At 50.9% G+C, this 21,046-nt stretch overlaps 7 protein-coding genes across 7 annotated transcripts; 5 read left to right on the top strand and 2 right to left on the bottom strand.

Annotated features, from left to right (window-relative positions):
* Positions 1 to 158: 158 nt before the first annotated feature.
* Positions 159 to 2,419, top strand: BO88DRAFT_415491 (succinate dehydrogenase [ubiquinone] flavoprotein subunit; the record flags this gene model as incomplete). Its single annotated transcript, XM_025708204.1, has 5 exons — positions 159 to 200; positions 296 to 347; positions 408 to 481; positions 538 to 701; positions 757 to 2,419. 5 exons carry the CDS (start codon positions 159 to 161, stop codon positions 2,417 to 2,419), a joined length of 1,995 nt encoding a protein of 664 aa, XP_025562724.1.
* A 724-nt stretch (positions 2,420 to 3,143) lies between these two features.
* On the top strand, positions 3,144 to 4,472 carry BO88DRAFT_389283 (uncharacterized protein; the record flags this gene model as incomplete). The annotated part of the gene is made up of 2 exons (XM_025704908.1): positions 3,144 to 3,903; positions 3,964 to 4,472. The coding sequence occupies exons 1-2, from the start codon at positions 3,243 to 3,245 to the stop codon at positions 4,470 to 4,472; spliced, it is 1,170 nt and encodes a 389-aa protein (XP_025562723.1). The 5' UTR covers positions 3,144 to 3,242.
* A 1,042-nt stretch (positions 4,473 to 5,514) lies between these two features.
* BO88DRAFT_341065 (GNAT family acetyltransferase) lies at positions 5,515 to 6,873 on the bottom strand (the record flags this gene model as incomplete). Its single annotated transcript, XM_025703084.1, has 1 exon — positions 5,515 to 6,873. One exon carries the CDS (start codon positions 6,871 to 6,873, stop codon positions 5,515 to 5,517), a length of 1,359 nt encoding a protein of 452 aa, XP_025562722.1.
* A 1,303-nt stretch (positions 6,874 to 8,176) lies between these two features.
* Positions 8,177 to 9,357, bottom strand: BO88DRAFT_366373 (uncharacterized protein). Its single transcript, XM_025704034.1, has 2 exons — positions 8,948 to 9,357; positions 8,177 to 8,881 (listed from the first exon to the last, which is right to left on the bottom strand). Exons 1-2 carry the CDS (start codon positions 9,069 to 9,071, stop codon positions 8,226 to 8,228), a joined length of 780 nt encoding a protein of 259 aa, XP_025562721.1. The 5' UTR covers positions 9,072 to 9,357; the 3' UTR covers positions 8,177 to 8,225.
* A 1,805-nt stretch (positions 9,358 to 11,162) lies between these two features.
* BO88DRAFT_405234 (uncharacterized protein) lies at positions 11,163 to 12,241 on the top strand. The gene is made up of 3 exons (XM_025706823.1): positions 11,163 to 11,373; positions 11,426 to 11,639; positions 11,739 to 12,241. Exons 1-3 carry the CDS (start codon positions 11,344 to 11,346, stop codon positions 11,816 to 11,818), a joined length of 324 nt encoding a protein of 107 aa, XP_025562720.1. The 5' UTR covers positions 11,163 to 11,343; the 3' UTR covers positions 11,819 to 12,241.
* Positions 12,242 to 13,444: 1,203 nt separating this feature from the next.
* On the top strand, positions 13,445 to 19,883 carry BO88DRAFT_425869 (ABC1 kinase family protein; the record flags this gene model as incomplete). Its single annotated transcript, XM_025708868.1, has 3 exons — positions 13,445 to 13,895; positions 17,998 to 18,619; positions 18,668 to 19,883. The coding sequence occupies 3 exons, from the start codon at positions 13,445 to 13,447 to the stop codon at positions 19,881 to 19,883; spliced, it is 2,289 nt and encodes a 762-aa protein (XP_025562719.1).
* Positions 19,884 to 20,253: 370 nt separating this feature from the next.
* BO88DRAFT_53831 (uncharacterized protein) lies at positions 20,254 to 20,898 on the top strand. Its single transcript, XM_025712952.1, has one exon. The coding sequence runs from the start codon at positions 20,388 to 20,390 to the stop codon at positions 20,736 to 20,738; it is 351 nt and encodes a 116-aa protein (XP_025562718.1). The 5' UTR covers positions 20,254 to 20,387; the 3' UTR covers positions 20,739 to 20,898.
* The last annotated feature ends 148 nt before the right edge of the window (positions 20,899 to 21,046 follow it).

Below are 21,046 nucleotides of genomic sequence, written 5' to 3'. Positions count from 1 at the left end.
GACGATCCAAAAGTGCAGCTCGCAAAGCATCACCGGCCTTGACCTCGTCTCTCCTCTCCCCTCCCCCGTCTTTTTGTGCCGCTGGTTTCCCTTCCTCCACCATATCTCCCCTCTTCGGACTCATTGGAAAAGTGTTTCTTTTCTCTTGATCCGTCATCATGAGCTCCTTGGGCATGCGGAGCCTAGCTCCCGCATCGAAGGTCTGTATCCGACTTCTTTCGCCGTGATGCCGAACTCTGGCTCACCATGTTCCCTCTATCTTCAATGGTCTTACTGACTCGTCTTGCTGGTGCAGATTTCCCGCACTTTGGGCCAGAGACGTCTTTTCTCCTCTTCCCGCCCGGCTGGTACGCATTGGACTCGCATGCCTGCCCCTGCCTACATCTGCTAACTCGTCCCTCCGCTAGCCCGGATATTTGGCAACGGCCCTCTGCGCGCCAAGGAGGCCGAAGGCTTCATTGCTCAGAAGTACCCTATCATTGTAAGCTACTACGTGGATATATGTTGTGGGAACGATGGTCGTTAATGCAATTGCAGGACCACGAGTACGATGCCGTCGTTGTCGGTGCTGGTGGTGCCGGTCTGCGTGCCGCTTTCGGTCTGGCGGAAGCTGGCTTCAACACTGCCTGTGTTTCTAAGCTTTTCCCCACGAGATCTCACACTGTCGCCGCTCAGGGTGGTATCAACGCCGCTCTTGGAAAGTGAGTTGTTTTATATTCTTGAGTCTTGCGAAGGCGCTAATGGTCCGGCCTGCAGCATGCACGAGGATGACTGGAGATGGCACATGTACGACACCGTGAAGGGTTCTGACTGGCTGGGTGACCAGGATGCCATTCACTACATGACCAGAGAAGCTCCCGCTAGTGTTCGTGAGCTGGAGGGCTACGGTTGCCCTTTCTCCCGTACTGAGGACGGCCGTATCTACCAGCGTGCGTTCGGTGGTCAGTCGAAGGAGTTTGGAAAGGGTGGCCAGGCCTACCGTTGCTGCGCTGCCGCTGACCGTACCGGTCACGCCCTTCTCCACACCCTCTACGGACAGTCTCTCCGCCACAACACCAACTACTTCATCGAATACTTCGCCCTCGACCTTCTGATGGAGGACGGCGAGTGCCGCGGTATCATCGCCTACAACCAGGAGGACGGAACCCTCCACCGTTTCAAGGCCCACCACACCGTCCTGGCCACCGGTGGTTACGGACGTGCCTACTTCAGTTGCACTTCTGCTCACACTTGCACTGGTGACGGTATGGCCATGGTCGCCCGTGCCGGTCTCCCCAACCAGGATCTGGAGTTCGTCCAGTTCCACCCCACTGGTATCTACGGTGCTGGATGCCTGATCACTGAGGGTTCCCGTGGTGAGGGTGGTTACCTGCTCAACTCCGAGGGTGAGCGTTTCATGGAGCGTTACGCCCCTACCGCCAAGGATCTGGCCTCCCGTGACGTTGTCTCCCGTTCCATGACCCTCGAAATCCGTGAGGGCCGTGGTGTTGGTCCCGAGAAGGACCACATCTACCTCCAGCTGAGCCACCTGCCCGCTAAGCTCCTGCACGAGCGTCTGCCCGGTATCTCCGAGACCGCCTCTATCTTCGCCGGTGTCGACGTCACCAAGCAGCCCATCCCCGTCCTGCCCACCGTCCACTACAACATGGGTGGTATCCCCACCAAGTACACCGGTGAGGTCCTGACCCAGGATGAGAACGGCAACGACCAGGTTGTCCCTGGTCTGTACGCTTGCGGTGAGGCCGCTTGTGTCTCCGTCCACGGTGCCAACCGTCTGGGTGCCAACTCTCTTCTGGATCTGGTTGTCTTCGGCCGTGCCGTCTCCCACCGTGTCCGTGACATCGCCACCCCTGGCAAGCCCCACAAGGAGCTGAGCTCCGACGCTGGTGCTCAGTCCATTGCCGACCTGGACTTCGTCCGTACCGCCGAGGGCCCCAAGTCCACCAACGACATCCGCAGCGCCATGCAGAAGGCCATGCAGTCCGATGTTTCCGTCTTCCGTACCCAGGAGAGTTTGGATGAGGGTGTTGAGAAGGTCACCGCTATCGACCAGACCTTCGACCAGGTTGGTACCAAGGACCGCAGCATGATCTGGAACTCGGATCTTGTTGAGACCCTTGAGCTTCGTAACCTGTTGACCTGCGCGTATGTATTCCTAGAGAGTTTGTATTGTTGGATATTGGCTAACTCGAGTCACAGTTCTCAAACCGCCATTGCCGCCGCCAACCGTAAGGAGTCCCGTGGTGCTCACGCCCGTGAGGACTACCCCGACCGTGACGACGAGAACTGGATGAAGCACACCCTCACCTGGCAGAAGAAGCCCCACGGTGAGGTCAAGCTTGGCTACCGCGCCGTTGAGCACAACACTCTCGATGAGAGCGAGTGCAAGTCGGTGCCCCCCTTCAAGCGTGTCTACTAGACGCGATGTATTAGCCTAGGGGATGGTGGAGGAAAAGAGCGTGACGAAAATTCGACCGTGTTTATTTGTGTGTTCATATGTGTATATCCAAGGTTTCTTTCCAGGCGATGAGTTTGGTGTACTCACGTGTATTGTCTTTTATAGCCGTTTACTACATCCCATACAATGGAGTTTTTGTGTTGAGCCACAGAGCACTGTCTCGTGTTAATGTCTTGCTGCAAATGGTAACTGCATGTCAAAGGAAGGCTGGCGTCAGCGCTCGCATCCTCTTTGATCCTGCGGCCGAAGACAAAGAAACTTGATGACCCGCAGGGGTTTTTCTCGAAGAACCCCTTAACGAAGGACATTGACCATAGACCCTCGCAGTATTCTCCAACAATAGATTCTAGTACTACCGTTCCCGACCTTGTGGCAAGCAGACGACCTTCTCGATCGGTCTCAGAGCTATAAAGGCCGTGACGATGGGTGCATCGGATTCGCCCCATGGAAAACCATCCGGGTCCCTTGTCTAGACGGGGCGGCAATGCATCTCCTCACGAGCTTCTCGGGTTGAGTTGGAAACTTTACCCACTGCGGGATGAGCAGAACAAAGAACGGGATTCAACATTCTAGACGGCGTCGCCCACTGTGGCTGGCACTGACTAAGTTTGGCCCTCAAATCTTCAAGTATAGTCGATATCTCATCGCCATCGGCACATGTCGGTGAACATCAGATCATTACTTCGTTCGTTTAGATCTCTGACACTCGTTTAAAATTACTGTGCCCGACTATTGATTTAATTTGGTTTGTTGTGTTGTAAGCGATATCTGCAGTGCTTGCAGCATGGCACGGCTCGCTGTCCGCCAGAACGGGTCTTGCCCGGCCAATGCGCAGTGGTATGTCTGCGCTGCTGGTGGGTTCAAGGGCTGCTGTTCGGTCGATCCGTGCACGACGGGGGTGTGTCCGGACGAGAGTGGAAGCAGTGGAAGCAGTGGTGGTAGTAGCAGTTCTTCTCTCGTTGATGCTGCTCCTACCACGAAGGATGAGCCCGTCTCCTTGACGACCTTGGTTCGAGAGCCTGCCACATCCACAATATCTACTTCGTCTGCACTATCTTCTACTCCTAAATCTTCATCAGAGACCAGCACAGGGCCCTCGTCAGCTGTAAGGAGTATATCGACCGCCTCAGGAGCTTCTTCCACAACGATGGCCATAACTACATCCTCAACCTCAACTCGAGATCCTACCACGACACTCGCTTCAACAACATCGACAGACGCTACCCAGTCCACTACTCAAGCCAGCCTCGCAACATCCCAAGACTCAGACACATGGCACCCCACCGCAGCCCTAATAGGGGGAACAGTGGCCGGCGCCGTAGGCCTCGTCCTTCTCGTTATCTTACTAGTATTCTGCGTTCAACGTGCCCGAAAACGAAGACACCAAACCTTCACCTTGCTACGATGGCGCAGTATACATAACAGCAAACCCGAGTCACCACACGGTATACTCTCTAACCACCGGACGCACCCACATCATAGTAGCAGACTAACCTATCCCCCAGGAATATCTCCCCGTCCACCACCAACAGCAAGAACCAGAAGAAGAGGAAGCACATCCCCCTTACCCAAGTACACCCATCACACTCACACCCACAAGCACAAGCACAAACACAGTCACAGCCACACACCATCCCTGCCCCCCTTCACATTCCCCGACTCGACACCATCATACCCCTATAAAAAGAACCGGGCTGCTGAACTCAGCGACACGGGTTTCTACCGACCTCGTGCTGAGCTCCCCGCTCAATCATCTCGGGAACTGATCAATATTCCCGTTGATAGAGGACGTCGATGGGACTGTGATGGCGGAGATAGGGCGTCGGATATGATTGTCACTGCTGATGGGGCGGTGCTGAGGGCGACGATTAAGACGGTGGAGGCGAATAGTCCGTTTGCTGTTTACGATGGCGATGGGTCGAGGGATGAAGGACCGCCGGGGTATTCCGGGATTGAGTATGGGATGAGTGGTGCGTGTGGAGTGTGGGGGGATGATAGTGAGAATAAGATATGATACTGTCACTTACTCTTGGTTAATAGACCTTTATGGTAGTGCTGTGGGTATGCAGTGCACTAATGTATATACTAACGAGGGAATATAATACTATTGGTCAGAAATGAAGGAGATAGTAGTAATCCGAGATGCTACATGCTTTAGACATATTTCTACCATTTACAAGGCTAGTATGTATTTACAAAGTATCCCCCCAAACCTCAACCAATGCACAAGACCGCCGTACTATCAAAACCGACAAGGTGATAGCAAAGTTTCCCTACTCAAAAACCATGACATTCCTTGTAAACCCCCAGCCCTTCACCTACCACCTCAACCACATCCCTCATCCCAAGCGCCAACCCCCCGTCCCCGTCATAATAACAGTCCCCTTTTCCGACGTATGTTCTTGACTAAGGAAGCTAATAAGATGAGCCACATGGATAATTAGATCATTGATGTTTGTATCCTGACAGACCTCGCCGTTGACCGGCGTTTGAAGACGCAGGTTATCGGCTGCGCCGAGGACCTTATAGTCAATGTACTTTATTCAGATAAAAGGGAACGGTGGTAGATATGTGTATGATATATACCTTAAAAGGCACTGAAATTGGACCCCAACAGGAGCGAGTTTATCGAGTCCTGGGCAACCTACGAAATAGGGATGTCCTCGTTATAAGAAGCAATAAATATTTTGCGTGCTAGATACTAGCCCAGAAGATATATATGTTCATGGTGATTAGATATCATACTTTCCCTGACCTAGTTATAGTGGGTTATATATATATATATATATTAGTACTGCTATTTTCATACGAACAACGTTTTCAATTGCTCATCTGTCTGATCTGATTGGTTTACGTATTCAACATAAATGTCAGTCCAGCGAAGCACAGGTGCTTTCATCATGTCACATCAGTGACCTTAAGTGTCTTCTATACTCATCTTATGGTAATTGTCCCTTTCGATATGAATCGAACATGAACGGCATCTATTCTATACGTACTAATATAAACATTCTCAAGAACTATAGATACAACCAATAATTTACATACTATGTATTCTACACCTCCAAAACACACCAACAAACCGTCCACCCTACCCTCCCCCCCAACTTCTCCATAACCCTCCTACTCGCCAAATTATCCTCCGCCGCATTCGAATGCATCCACCCATCATTCAAACCCTCATCCTCCTCAATCCCCCTCCTCATCACCTCCCTCCCCACAACCCCAGCCAACCCAAACCCCCTGACCTCCTCTTCCACATGCAACGTCGCCAAACTCCCATCCGTGCCGAGAAACGCCCACGCAACTGGCGTCTGAGACGCATCGCCATCGCGATACACCGCGCAACTCCTCAACTTTGCCAGCGTTTCCTCCGATCTGGGGATAACTGTTCTCGACCGTACAAGTCCTAGATTCTTTCTCGGGATGCAGCCATCGCTGAAGTGGAAGCCGGGAGGTAAGTTCCCTCGTTCCTTGTTTTGAGGTTGATGGCAGATGACTTCCCTAGGAAGGAGGTACTTGACGTAGGCTGGCTGACTGAAGCGGTGGACTTTGACTCCCGGGACGAAATCCGCGGGTGAGGTGGCCTGCGCCAGAGAGTAGGATGTGTTGGTGTTGAGGAGGGTGGAGAAGAGGCCCGTGTGCAGGTTTCCGAATAAGAAGGCGGTCGGGGGAGGAGGGGGAAGTTGGTGGTCTTGGGGTTGGGATTGGGCTGAAGGGATTTGGGATAGGGTGGCGAGGTAAGGGGGGAGGAGGTGTTGTTTGATGTGGTGTAACAGGGAGAGGAGTTGGGTGCGTAGGAGGGGGTGGTGTTGAGGTGGGAGGGTGGTTATGGGGACTGTGCTAGTATTGCTATTGCTATCACTATCACTACCAGTGGTGTCTTCTGGGGATGGTGGTTCTGGGGATGAGCTAGTGTAGGGAGTAGAGGCGGTGCGCTCGAGACTCGAGTACACCATGACTTGATTCTCGCGGCCAGCGTTAAGGTCAACGTAGGCGATCAGCCAGGGGACGAAGGATTCAGGATCCGAAGGAGGAGCTGCAGGGACCGCAGTGTCAGGTGCCAGAGGAGTCGCAGTGTCGGGGACCCGGGGACCTGGAACTGGAACTAGACCAGGATTAGAGACTAGTTCTGGAATTGACTCCCCTGGGGCTGAGGGTGACACTGGCGACGAGGCTGAGGACGAGGCTGGACCCGGGAATGTGGTTAGGATAACTGCAGTGGGGGACGGATGGGCGATCTCATGCTGGATACGGCGGAGCAAGGGCAAGGAGTGAGGGAGATGGGACCGGAGTAATGGAAGCAGCTGGGTCTGGGTCCATTCAGAATGTGGTGATGTTTCGTCGAAGCGACAGGCCTGATGGATAACAGGATCCGCCTTGTCCTGGGCATGATCCCGGGTTGCAGTTGACATCCTTGTCAGTGGTGTAGCTGGCATGTGTGCCTGACGGGTGGCTGGCTGTTTGATCGACTGGAAGTGGGTATAGGCCCGTAAATAGGGAGAAGTAACTAGTAGTTAGGAGGAATGTGAGTGGTGGTGGATGCCAGACGGAGAAATTCTGATAATGCAATGGAAGAATGGAAGGAAACCACCACGCGAGAGATGGAAAATGTCCGTGTCAACAGTCCTCTAAAAAAATTGACACTTTGACGGGTTACCTTAATTAAAGGTGAGTGAGTCATGAAAATGGGCTTAATATGACGAGTCGTTAATTTCGGGCGTGCCCGAAGGCGTCATTTTACCCAATTGGGGGTGATATGATATAGCTTAAGGGGATATAGTAGTCGATAGTTCATAAGCTAAGAGAGGAATTTGTCATTCTTCCCGAGCACGATAGATGGTTAGTTGATAGATAGATGGAGAGATAACAAACAAGCAAGCCCGTGAAGGTGCAAAATTCCTCCTGTCGGGAACCCCGACTTCCCCGATGTGGCGGTGCGTCAGGACAACCTAACTTCATCAATAGCAATTACCTTAAAAAATTAAATCTCCTAAATCAGGAGTTAATTTATTCATCCAGTCTAATTCATCTAGTCTAGTTTGAAAATTCAACCCTGACAGCATCAGCATCATCGTCCATCATTCTAAACCCCCGGGTTCCTGCGCCCGGTTATTTTTATCCCGTCTAGAAACGAACTAAAACCCCCTAGTGCTGCCTCCGTCGCATGTCTAGTGTCCAGCTGGTAGCCAACTGCGAGTGCTGGTGGCTGGCTGATGTTGAAGCAGAGATTTCATCTTCTGGGCAACGACACCATGTGGGCCTGAATGGAATTGTTTTTCCCTAGTTGTTCTGTGCATTCTGTGTGGAGGAGAATTCTCCTGAACCGGTGTCGGTCGCGTTTTTGACAGGTCCCATGCTCCCGGGTCGTCGTCATGCCCGTTTGGGTAAAGGAGATGTGGGTGTAGCTTAATTAATCTATGGGGTTGTGATTTGGAATTCTGTGAATTCGCGTAGATTATGGATTCGTCGGGATTTACGTGGAGTGATCGACGCAGGTCTTGGAACTTGGACGATTTTGTAGTGGATAGATAGTAGCTGCTTTGGGTATATTGTTGTTGGGGGTGCGATGTATATTGCTTCACGGATGGAGTAGTAGATAAAATATACAACCAACATTGTAGGGAATATAGTAGTAGTAGGAGTTATACAATTTGCATCGCTGTAAACCAGAATGATTGAAGCTTGGAAATTAAATATATTGAACATAGGAAATATATTTTTACATAGGAGATTCATCATCGTAACCATCATAGCTAATATACATTCACCACGGACTGCGCGGTCCAACCATCCAATCTTCCATTGCCAACCACTCACTCCAACGGGCTTCCGCCTCGCGTAACTCTTCCTCTGCAGCTGCTCGCAATGGCCGTAAAAATGGCGTTTGCTCGTCCGGCAGAATATCATACGCCGCCTTTGTTGACGCCCACCCGCCGCTCTTTGCCGTAAACAAGTAATTCACCCGCTCTTGCTTGACAATGCTCCCCACTCCCCCGATCCAATCTTCTCCGAAGAACGCGCCAAGCACCTCAGGACTATCCTGTGCTGTTACGATGAGGCGTCGAATGTAAGCGCGTAATGACGGATGGGTTGCCTGGGCCCCAGATTGCTGGCAAGGCAGTCGAATGTTAAGAAATGCGGCCAACGACTGCACTGTCGGGGTATGCTGCGCATAGGAAACAAAGAACTGCGTGCATGCCAGGTACCTCGGGTACCAGGAGTCAAGGAGGTCCGGGCAAAGGTCTGAGGAAGGCTCGGGAACCTCTTCCGTGCCTGTGCGCATAAAGGGTTGATCCTGAAATTGACAAGGCTCAGGGTGGACAGGCCAGCTTGGAGACGAAGGTGTCATGGGAACAGCTAAGGCCGGAGGTTCAGGTCTACCAGGACTGGTTTCAGTGTCCATGTTAAGACAAAGAGATTCTGTGGAGGGGTTGGCATGGCTTCACGACGATAGGTGACTTGATAGAAACATGGAAGTGGACTTACTTTGGGGTTGATATGCCAGAGATGCGGCGGAAAAAGGATCGTGAAATTCGACGTAGGGAGGAGGTGAAGTTGGCCTTGAGTCTTTTCCGCAGGGAGACAGATTCATATGCATGTTTGTATTCATGACCACGGAGGAAGGACATATGATGTCTGAGAGGTTATAGACTTATAATAGTGAAGTGAAGTCTGGTGAAGATGAAGAATTGGTGAATTCGTGGACCTCAAGCACGAGGGTAGGCCCTCCTTATACTCCTCCTTTCCTCCATGTTGGGAATGACGGTCAGACCGATAAAAATCGGGGATTAGCATGCGGAAATGTAAGGCCCAAGAACGGTGGGAGCAAGCTCACGAGGATCCGCATGGCAGGTGGAGCTGGCGCGCAAACTATTGCCCATGCGAGGATCTGAGGCTATCACGGATTTGCTGCTATTGACGGGGATGGGTCAAGCCACAGCATTCCAGCCACAGAAAAGCGAGCCACGATGATACTATGATAGGACTAGTGGCATAGTTCGTGATGTGGCGCGGGTGGGACGCAGTGGCTGTGCAGCCCTATTCCAGCCTAAGGCTGTAAGGCCCTGTGAAACCCGAGCCTGAGGTACACCGTCTTGCCGCATTGGGTTACTGCCCAGGCACCGTGACCCAATCACTGCCCTGATAAATCCCAGGAACCGCAGGGAGAGACTTGGAACTACTTTGAACTACTGAGTACAGAGTCAATCCTGGTGTCTTAATGTCTTAGTGCTTCATACTACTATACCAGATCATTACTAGTAGCCATTCCTCCACCTCAATGATGTATGGCCATTGTTTCTCTGCACCAGAGATTTGCAATCCCGGGAACCTGGACAACCCCAGCGACGCTAACACAAAGGATTTGGAATGGCCAAGAGCACCGGGGTCTGCTTCTCCTTCGCTTATCCTCCTTCCCCTCAACCCGCTCACCCATGGTTTAATCTATCGTTGATTGCGTTTAATAAAGCGAGCAGCGCCAATGGGAAACTAATATGCGACCGTGTGAGTTTAGCAAGTCTCCCATCTAGTGCCTTCTTGAGTTACCCATGTCCTGGGTCTGGGTCAAAGCCCACCCACCGCCTGCAAACCTAAGTGTGGTCCTGGTCATCGGCGACCTGGATTAACCTTGACCACAACTTGTTGTCTCCCAGACCAGACTAATTACTCTGCCCACTACTCTGCCCCCCGGTCAATGGAGAATCAATAGTCGACACCGATCTGTGACAGCTCCTCTGGCATCCCCGCACCCATAGACGACGCAATCATGACACATGATTACCTACTAGTAGTAACTCTCTCAATCTTACACATGGTCCTGATGACCTTGGCTTATGCGGGTGATTGCGAACACCCCCCTGGGTGGTACAGGCATGCGCTACCTCTTACCCTCATAGTCATCATACATATGCAACCCCCCAGGAACTGCAAACGTGGAGGAGATCCGATGCACCTGACTCCCCAATATGCAAGGGGATGGAGGGGGAGGGAGGGAAGGCCTGCCAGCGCGGCCATCGGCCATCGCCCATCGGAGACACCGGTGGTTTGGACGTCGATCAGCAGCGACCAGCCAGTCAGCCAGTCAGACTTGGATCCAGCGTCGTGTTGAGTGAGGCCTGGCGTCCACGCTAACCCTGGGTCCACCGCCTTCGCCTGCTTCAGCCGCTGCTTCGAGCCTACTCCTCATCCGGCTTAGAGAGACCTGGCGTGCCTGACGGGTGGAGACCACCGAACCTGGCCGAACCGCTCAGTGGGCGCTCACAATGCTCGTTAGGTACCTGCTTGCTGGGATGTCTATTCTGGACCTAAGAGATCGGGATAGCCGCTCCATCGTAGCCTCTCTCTTAGTCTTCGGACCGACATGGCCCAGCTCGTCAGGACGCTAGTCAGATTTAGTCAGATTTGTCCCAGTTTTTACCTGATCGCTGGTTCGCTAGTCCCGCAGGCTTATGATATGATGAGATCATGACTGCCGCTAAAACTCAAATCATTCGGGCGATTAGATCCATCACAGTGGACATGCCCGCCAGCCATGGAGGCTGCAGAGATTAAAGAGAAAAAAGAAAATAGTAAAAATGGAAATCTTAGGCTGGCCAAGCCCAGCGTTAGTCAGGGTCACCCTGCCATGCGCTGAAGCTTCCCCACTCTGAATGATTACGGACGGAGTGGCTGACCGTCACCCTCCACCACAGCATGCTTCGCTATCTCATGCTATATAACCATCAAGGTTTCTCCCGGACGGAAGGCACTCGTTCTCCATCCATCACAAAGTCTCTTTCAGAACGTGTATAATAGCATTGATCAGTGCATTCTACAACCCTTCCAACTACTACACTATCCTCTACAAACACTACACTCGTCTGTCGCTACCTCGCTCACTCACCATGCCTTACCGCACCAACTACGAGCCTTATGTGAGTGACCTTGTTCCAGAGGAATGAAAGACCAATTACTCATGCCTTCTAGACTAGCCAGAGCTTCGAGATGAAGCGCGAACTTTCCACCGAAGAGATCCTCTACCCTCTCGGGACACTCTACCCACACGTCGTGGCTCTTCAGCTCCAAACCGACGAGTACCCGTGGTGCAAGGCCAACCACTACGCTGGATATGACAGCAGCCTCTCAGTGGACGAAGCGTCGGAGCATTATTCGACCAAGTCGATGCTACGCAGGAACAGTGGTATGTGCACACGTCCTTCATCGGTTGCCTCCGATTTCAAATCCAACCAGTCTGATCTGTCAGACAAGGTGCATATGAGCCACGCTAACGTCTGCGCAGACTCCACAGCATGCCGCATTGTGTCACGAATTCGGCGACTACTCAACCGCGACGAATTGCGACGTCGCCGACAGGCCTGATTGCCTTCCTTCCTTTACATTTATGTTTTGTCGATAAACTTTTTTTTTTTCTTCGACTTTCTTCGACGACAATTATTTTCAACAAGATTATGCATAGCTACTGAGCGATACCCGTCTGGCATGACGGTTGTTTCATTTGTTTATCACCAACATCATCACATCATCACATCATATCAACATTGTCCAGCATGCTGGATCACTCTCTGAGACATTTCCTATCTGTTTGTTACACTTCTTGTCACCGGTTGCACTGGGAGTTTTCTTTTCGGGATGAGTTTAGCGAGGAGTTTCGGGCATGGGAAGCAAGGGAGAATCAGGCACGGCCGGTTTCGGTATTGATTAAACCTGACTGACTGGGTCAGATGAGTAACATAATAATTCTAATGAAGACATGTGAACAACACCCCTAAGGTCATCTATCATCTATCAACCATCCTCATCACTACGTGACAAATGAGATAGAGTACGGAGTAGATAGTATGTATGGTTCAGGAGAACGAAGATCTGCCGTAGACTCGTACAGTAGACAAACTCGTTCCCGACTGACTGACTCCACCCACACGGGGGGTTCCCCATGAAAATGCCGCGATCAAACGAGGGAGTGAGGGAGGGAGGGATGAACCCAATTCCTCAAACCCAATCTAATCAACAGCCAGCGCACAAACACGGACTGGCGGGATCGAACCTGTTCGAACAGGTTTGGACGTGAAACCCATCCCACAACACCCCCTGCAGACGCCCCGTGAGGAACTGACCGACAGACTGACAGGCAGACAAGATCGATACATCCCATGACTACTACTGGCATACTACTGCTATCTACTAACCCACATTTACTCTCCCCCTTTCGTGATAAAGCCCGAGACATAGCCGACAACAACACGCGCAGCCCCGATGCCTAATTATCCGAATCGAGCCATCCCCGCATTCCATATCATATCACCAGCTGGACAGATCAGATGCAATGGCACGAACCATCGGACGCCTGCTGCAAGTGCTCATCACCACTAGTTTCCTGTGTGTCACGATGATCCAGAGGGCTCCTGCTCCTGCTGCTCCTGCTGCTGCCGCTCCCCTTTCATTTCAGATTCTGCAGCGTGGCTGTCAGAACTTTGAACGGGTGTTCCCGCGCTGGCCGCGATGATAACTTTCTGGAGGACCGAGGGGCTGGGGGAGTGATCGGATCATGATGTCAATATGAGAGATCATATTCGGTGTCTGTGCGTGGAAATGCCCTGGAATTTTTTCATGAGGGAATTTACACTTTTGAATTACTATTGGTAATTTGATGATGATGCTGATAATGATGCTGCTGATGATGCGAAAAGCAGGTGCATGAGCGAAGGATGGATGCCGAGGGATGATGACCGATTTCTGCGGGGTGTCGATCAATCAGGGGAAAAGCAGTAACAAGAAACCTGGAGTTTGAGGGGAAACCACAACCAACTGAGCGGGTTTTGCTTTCTTCCTCCTTCCTAACAGCACATCTTTTCTTTTCTTTTCTTTTTTTCTTTCCATGACGAAGCCTACGATAAAACAGAGTTAATTAAGACCGGTTTCTTGATTTTACATGCACAGCGCGCAGGCCGCCATCAAATCTACTACCACCCACCACTACCACCCACCATGCGCCTCCTCCTCACCACCCTCTTCCTCCTCCTCCTCCCCCTCCTCACCACCGCTAAATTCAGCCCCCTCTGCATCCGCGTCCTCACTACATTAACAGGCCGCCCCAACGACATCTTCACCAAATTCCAGCGCGAAGTCTGCGACAAGGGATGCCAACCCACCGTACCGCACTGGGATCTATGGACGCGCAACAATACCTTCCTTCCCGCTGTGCGCAGTCTCATGGAACATGTTGATAACCCGCGACAGGAGGAGGCGATGGTGCGGCTGGGCGATGATGTAGCGGATGTGATTAAGCGACAGTGCGGGCCATTGTTGCAGGGCAGGGATGTTTGCTCTGATGATGAGACGTTGGCGGCGTTTGGGACGTGCTTTAAGAAGGGGTTTGTGCGGGCGGCGCTGAGTAATTTGCCCACGTTGTTGCCGTTGGCCAGGGAGGAGGTGTGTCGTGAGCAGTTGGAGTGGTTGAAGAAGGATGAGTTGTGGGAGGTCATTATTCCGGGGAAGATGAGGGAGTATGCGGGTGTTTGTAGGGGTTTGGGTGGGGGGTTTGGGGGGATGGGGGTGGTGGGGGTGGAGGAGTTGTTGGGGGTGTAAGTAGTTGGTACTTATCAAGCAAATGGCGAAGACGAATATACTTAGTATTATTTCTTATTCGACTATTTCCCGACTTTTCTGAAGCTTCCAAAAATGACTTTCTGGAGTTGGATGATGGTCTATTTACTGAGTACTCATAGCGCGCAAATTCATAGTACAAAGCGGATACAACTTGGAATACATGATATTTGCTGTGATAATAGCCAGTGGCTTCCCACAATTTTCGAACGCTCATCCATTGTAGGCTTTAAATACTGGATGGACTTACGTTGCTAGTATCACTCATTAGTAGAGTCTTCTGGCAGTATCCAGAGAATAGAAAATGAGCAACTTATTATTCTTGAATCTAATGCATTCTCATTTCTTTTGAATCAATAGTGATGACCTTAGGCATCTTGGTAACAATTGTAGTTAACTAGAACCTCAGGGTGAAAACATGTGAGAGTTTCAAACATTTATCAGTCTGGTCGAATGAATAGGATAGTGTCCCCACGATATAACTTGATTGCTGGGTCAACCTTCTCTCTTGGTCAAATGGACTCTGATGTGTTTAGCTGACAATAACCTTATGGCCAGAGGGCTCTTCATGTCTGCCCAACAAGCCTTTCAAGTTCAGCCACAAGATGGTCAAATATTATTCAACGAGGACCTCCAGTAGATCCAACCTGGAATGTAATAGTTTGATCAGGATTGATATCCGTTTGCTTGATCCAGCGCTTGCTAACATAACTAGGTAAAGGTCAGCCATGACTCTCTATTTGGCCAGGGGTCTGTAATACCTCCAATGTATGAGTCCCATGAACATGTCCGTACAGCAATTGACGAAGACTTGTCAAATACGGCGTCCTTGGGCGTCCTCACCCACACAGAGCCTACCTGCATTAGCGCAGAAGCCCTCTACTTCCAAACGACAAATATGGTAGCTGAGCTGCATTGCCTGGTTAACATCAAGTCCCGTGTTTGCCATAAGTACCGGAATTAGGTTCTCCAGCTGTCCATCATTCTGGTGTTGTCAGTGTCAGTGCTGTATACAATCTGAGGGATAGGTCTCATGACATACATATTCCTTTTGGAATGAGTGTATATCGTTTGATCTGAAGATATTGACGCCATAGTTAGTGTCCATGAATGGGAAGAGCATTGGGCAAATGACTTACATGTGAGCCAAGTAAGATGTATGTTTCCACATGCGGGACATGTGCTCATTCTCCACGTGAGCCCTCGTAATATTGAATCCATATGCAAAGCTGGTTGATTGCTTGGTAAGAAGACTAGAAAGCGGACAACACAGCAGAACACTCACGGAAAGGTGTATATAATACAGTACATAGCTGCCCAAAGGATATTGATTGCCTCGAAACTACTTCGGTTTCCCTACTACGCCCAGCGCGCGAACTCAACCGCCCCAACCTTATTTAGGTATCTGATCATATCCACTCTGGATCACGATTGCTCCAAGCCTCAAGTGGCATGTCCGGTTTAGAGACAGTACCTCTGAAGCATAACGCTCTGCACATAGCGCACGCCTCGTAGCCCGCAGATCGATGCGTTTTGCAGCCAAATGACCAGTTTTCTGAGGGGTTTGGGTGTTCCTATTTCAGCAACCTGCACATAAAGTATGTAACTATGATATACAAGATAGCCGAACTTCGCGTGAGGCATCTTTGTGTTGACCTGGCACTCGCATTGGACCGGCGCCAAACAGGTACAGTCTCTCGAAAACTGAATAGTTGAAGATTTACTGCAATGCAACTGCAAATTGCCACGTTCGGATTCTGCGTCAGGGCAAACCGGAGGGTCATGGAACAATCATCCGTATGCTTTCTGATAGGCAGCTGCTGTCATGGATGTAAGGGACTGCTCTCGAGTTACTCTGGGCCGTTTGTCCATGGCACTATCAAAACAGTAGGTCCAACGTTAAGCTTTACATCGCAGTCCACGAGCCTTACGATAGACAGTCTAATTGAATGCAAAAGGTCTTACATAATGGGGCATATCTACGAATCGAAAGGATAAAATTCACTCTGAAGTACAAAGAAGATTCTCGAATCGTTCCTTGTGGAGTTCAGGATTGTAACTTGTAAAGAGAGTTCACTAGGGGAAGCATAATGGCAGTATACGCTTCTAAGAGAACTTGAATAACTCGTAGTACAAATGTAGCTCTTATACACTGGGTTATGCATTGTGCGCTATGTACCCTACGTCACATCGTTAGTCACCCATATCAGCACCAATTACATCTACTCGGGGCAGAGTAAGGGATGATAAGCTTTGGAGCGTCCCTTAGTACTTTCCAGGCTCTCATGTGAAGAACATTGGCACTAGAAGCAAATCACTATGCCGCTGATATAGCGCACAAGAGTATCAAAGTGTTCGCATTTGGTTAAACTTGAAGTTCCATCTTGCAATGGGGGGTATGCAAAACTACAGTGTTGTATATCTTCAAGGTCAGCATCGTCTGCATTACATGTGTCCCTTTATTCATGTCTCTGATTTTATATCTTTTATTATGGCCGAATTTCTGTCCTCTTCCATCTCCAACTTAAACCACTGAGACTTCAGCCAGAACAAAGCGCGCGGAAGCGAGAGGAGAGAAGGAGTGATGTTACAAATATGTGCTTCTTGTCTATTTCCGGTATCTGCAGCGGTAGTGCACATCCGGCTATTCAGTATCTCAGGGGTTCCCTCGTCCATCTAGGTCATTCAGCTCGCGGCAGGATGTATAACAAGCATTCCACTCATGCTCGGGGGTGTCCTTTTAGGGACAATCATGTACAGGTCTGGTTGTGGCCGGCTTTGTTCGACTATGGTATACAGTTGAGAGACTACACTTGCTTATCGTCATGTCGATCCCACCGTTTCTGACGCAGGAGATTGCCACGATCTGGGCATGCTGTCCGACCTTCGGTCACAGCCCCTGGCGCCATACCGGTTACCGTGCATGAGACATTGCTATTGGAAACTCGACTCGCTCCAATCATTACTCATTCAGTGTGTAGGCCGCTTCGCTGAATTGGCATATTGACCTTCTGGAATGCTCTCTTTCTATTTGGTCTTGGGACGCAGATCGGACTTCTACACCGTGTACATCTACTGGGCTACGGTAATACTAGTAGACTTGTTTAGCGTATCGAAACCTTGGCCTCACCACTCACATCCCTGTGATGCTCGGAGGAAGACTTGACCTCACCTGGACATAAAGAGCAACACTGGTGCTCTTGAAAACCATGCCGCTTTTGCGATGCGCTCACGTTTCATTGTACATGATCAATCATGTACTCCGCCGCTGCACTCTACGTTAGCTTGGAGTTGAGAGAACAATAATAACGATATCTGATTCGAAAATGATCTTTGAGTAGCTCTAGACATCTGTGGTCTACTGTTTCTACAGTAGTTCAGGGTTAGTTTCAATAGGAGATCCACACTGATAGCGAAATCTCAAGAGAACAACCACAGCTACTACCTTGATTTCATATGTCGAGATAATTTGGACTCTACATCATCAATCTCTTTTTTTCTTTCTATCTTTTCCTAAGGGGTATATATCTGAAGAGAGTTGAAATGATGGGAGAAAACGTGTATCTTGGTTCAATTCTCCGCCCGAATGGCCCGATCGGGCAATTCGTCATCCTCTCCGACTTCCTTCTCCGCCTTCACGTCATCTGCGTTTCCCCCTCTGTTTCTGCTTCCTTGAACCGGATCCGCTTACTTCTCGCCATTGTCACGCCATTGACTTCACTGTCCTCTTACATGCCCCCGCCATGACAATATTCATACCTGTCTTCTCGTTCTGATGGCATCGGCCACCGTCTCCCGCCCCTGGCGCTCCCTTCCCTCCCAGCTTGCTCGCCCGCGTGTCCACCCGCCCCCTCATGCAACCCGTCAGCCTCTCTTGCAACTCCGTCAATATGTCCAGGCAGGCCATTACCAGCCTTTCGTCCCCCCCTCGCCAGCCTCCCTAGGTAGACCTACCAAGGCCAAAACCTACGATCGCACTCGGAAATGGCTTCGTCGGTTGTTCTACCTCTCGCTAGCCACCGGCACCGTCTACGTCCTCGACACCCAGTTCTACGCCTCATCTCTGACACGAACGGCTCGCACCTTCAGCTTGGGTCTTCTGGTAGCTCTGGATTACAAGATAAACTTCCGTCCCAACCCGCCGCTGGCCAGAGACATCAACGCCGTACACACCCGCAATGCTGAGCGTCTGTCCGACCTCCTGCGTCACAATGGCGGTCTGTACTTGAAGATCGGCCAAGCCATCGCCATGCAGTCCGCCATCCTGCCCCCGGAGTTTCAAAAGATGTTCTCGCGCATGTTCGATGACGCCCCTCAGAACGACTGGAAAGATGTCGAGAAGGTCATCCGCGAGGACTTTGGCCGCTCCGCTGAGGAGGTTTTTGGCGTCTCCTTCTCGGGTGAGCCCGGCAAGGGCATTATGGAGCGGGCTGCGCGCGCGAGTGCCAGTGTAGCACAGGTACATTGGGCGCGTCTTCCGGATGGTCGTGAGGTGGCAATCAAAATACAGAAACGTGAAATCGCTCAACAGCTGAAATGGGATCTGTGGGCTTTCAAGTAAGCCCCCGCCCCGCACCCAGCATCGCAGAATGCTAATGAGAACAGAGTCGTTGCCTGGATCTATAGCCGCACCTTTGATATCCCGTTTTACAGCCTGGTTCCCTATGTGTCGGAGCGTCTCTCCCTTGAGACCGACTTCGAAAATGAGGCCGACAACTCCGAGCACATGGCGCGTTTGGTCGCCGGAGAGTCCCGTCTCCGCGGCCGCGTGTACATTCCCAAGGTCTACCGCGAGCTCAGCTCTAAGCGTGTGATGACCGCTGAGTGGATTGAAGGTGTCCGCCTCTGGGATAAGGACTCCATCACGCGGACTTGGCGTGGCGGTTGGCGCAGCGGCACCCCAGGCTGCCATGGCACGCCTCTTGACGCGCGCAACACCGAAGACCCTGTCGCCAAAGTGGCTCGCAATCCGAACCTTACCACCAACATTAAGCCCGAGCGAGATCACTGGCGCGGTGGTTACGCTCGCGCTGGTCTAGGCCTGTCTCTTAAGGAAGTCATGACTACTATGGTAGACCTCTTCTCCGCACAAATGTTCCTCTGGGGCATAGTCCATTGCGATCCGCACCCAGGCAACATCTTCATCCGCCGGACTCCTTCGGGTCACCCGGAGCTTGTCCTCATCGACCACGGACTCTACATCCACATGGACACTGAATTCCGACACCAGTACGCTCGCTTCTGGAAAGCTCTTCTCACCTTCGACAACACCACCCTTAACTCCATCGTCCGTAGCTGGGGCGTCCAGAATGCTGACCTCTTCGCCTCTGCGACCCTGATGCGACCTTACCGCGGCGGCGACCTCTCGACGCACCGCTCCTTCGAAGGGCTCAGCAAATCCGAGCGTGCCACGCGGCACTACGAAATGCAGCAAGCTGCCCGCAAAGCAATTCGTGACATCCTCGGCGATGAATCCAAATGGCCCCGCCCACTGATCTTCATTGGCCGCAACCTTCGCATCGTTCAGGCCAACAACCAGTTCCTGGGCTCGCCCGTCAACCGCGTCAAGATTACCGGAACTTGGGCGTCCCGCGCGCTAGTCGAGTCTCCGGACTTGTCGGCATCGGAGAAGCTGAGGAACTTTGGTCGTCATTTGCTGTTCCGCGTGGTGCTGTTCAGCACGGACCTGTTTTTCTGGTTCACGAAGGTGCGGCAGTTCTTGAGACTTGGTGGTGGTATGGAGGATAGCATCGAGGCGCAGATGCAGGGAATGGCCAAGGATATGGGTGTGGAGTTGAGTCAAAATGTCTTTGAGGGTTAGACAGGGTCTTAGGATTTGGACTGTATAAAGGGATCTAGATGTATATGTACCTCTCCTCTATGATATGCTTTATATAAAAGAGATAGAGAAAACTCCACTGTTATCATGGCAGATCACTGTACCTATAGGCTTGGATATTTCATCACGAGGTCTTGATAGTTACGGACGATTACTTTAAGATACCCCGCACAGAGTATATTCATCGAAACTAAATAAATGGACCCGACGTATTGCCGACGCACGGTCCATTGAGCCTCCAAAGTGATACTGATTCATAGTGCACCCGCCCATTTGCTAGGTTTCGGCCTACCCCCACAGCGAGGATCCATCCGCAGGCCATTGAAAACTTACTGATTTCAGCCCTACCATAGAGCTTTCAGGGGTCCAGCTCAAATATCCAGTTTATCCCACCCATAAGAACCAAGAACTAGGTACCCATTTATCGCCAACTCTCATCCCCAAGACCTACATATACCCATCGCCAATGCCCTCCAACAACCGCAAATGCCACCAACCATCCTCCCATCCCTCTTCGAAACCCTCTCCTTCTACCTAATCCCAACCTCAGAATGGAGCCCCTTCTGGTATAATCTATATGACGGGCTAGGAACCTGCATAATTGTGTGGATCCAGCTTTACTTCTTTGGCATGTCGACTGATATCACCATCCAACTTGTCGGATTTATCACCATGCATCTTGTTACGTTCCCTATTGTAGCTTGGCATGCTTACTATGGTGATGGTTGGACGGAGGAAGCGGTGGATACGTGTTTGGGGATTGTTCCTGTCTTGGTTCTGGATGTGATTACTGTTTGGTTGGTGTATTGGAGGGGGAGGTGGGTATTATGTATGTGAATGGATTGTTTCATGTTTTGGGTTGGATTTGTTTATAAGATGCTATGTTTTATCTATGTGGTTGGGGAACTGACATGTTGATAGATGAGGAGTTGGGAGCGAAGGGATTGATTGGTTTCCAGTCCAACCCGCAAATGGAATCGATCAAGGAAATTACATGATGTAGGAATCAAACATGTGATGTCAGTTGTGTGGTGGTGTCTTGCTAACAACAACTCACCACAGACGAGAGACCTTCGAACATGCTCTATCTATACACATTCAAATATTCCATAATTGAAGCACCAGACTATACATCTATCTACTTG

The sequence above is a fragment of the Aspergillus vadensis genome (assembly GCF_003184925.1).
Source record: "Aspergillus vadensis CBS 113365 unplaced genomic scaffold BO88scaffold_12, whole genome shotgun sequence".
Lineage (NCBI taxonomy): Eukaryota > Fungi > Ascomycota > Eurotiomycetes > Eurotiales > Aspergillaceae > Aspergillus > Aspergillus vadensis.
Note: the sequence above shows the minus strand (reverse complement) of the source record. Positions and strands in the feature narration are given on the sequence as shown.

Coding starts and splice junctions, on each gene's coding strand:
- BO88DRAFT_366373 (XM_025704034.1), bottom strand. CDS start 9,071: ATGAATACAAACATGCATATGAATCTGTCTCCCTGCGGAAAAGACTCA. Junction 8,882..8,947: donor TCTGGCATATCAACCCCAAA/GTAAGTCCACTT, acceptor ACCCCTCCACAG/AATCTCTTTGTCTTAACATG.
- BO88DRAFT_53831 (XM_025712952.1), top strand. CDS start 20,388: ATGCCACCAACCATCCTCCCATCCCTCTTCGAAACCCTCTCCTTCTAC.
- BO88DRAFT_405234 (XM_025706823.1), top strand. CDS start 11,344: ATGCCTTACCGCACCAACTACGAGCCTTAT. Junction 11,374..11,425: donor GCACCAACTACGAGCCTTAT/GTGAGTGACCTT, acceptor CATGCCTTCTAG/ACTAGCCAGAGCTTCGAGAT. Junction 11,640..11,738: donor GATGCTACGCAGGAACAGTG/GTATGTGCACAC, acceptor ACGTCTGCGCAG/ACTCCACAGCATGCCGCATT.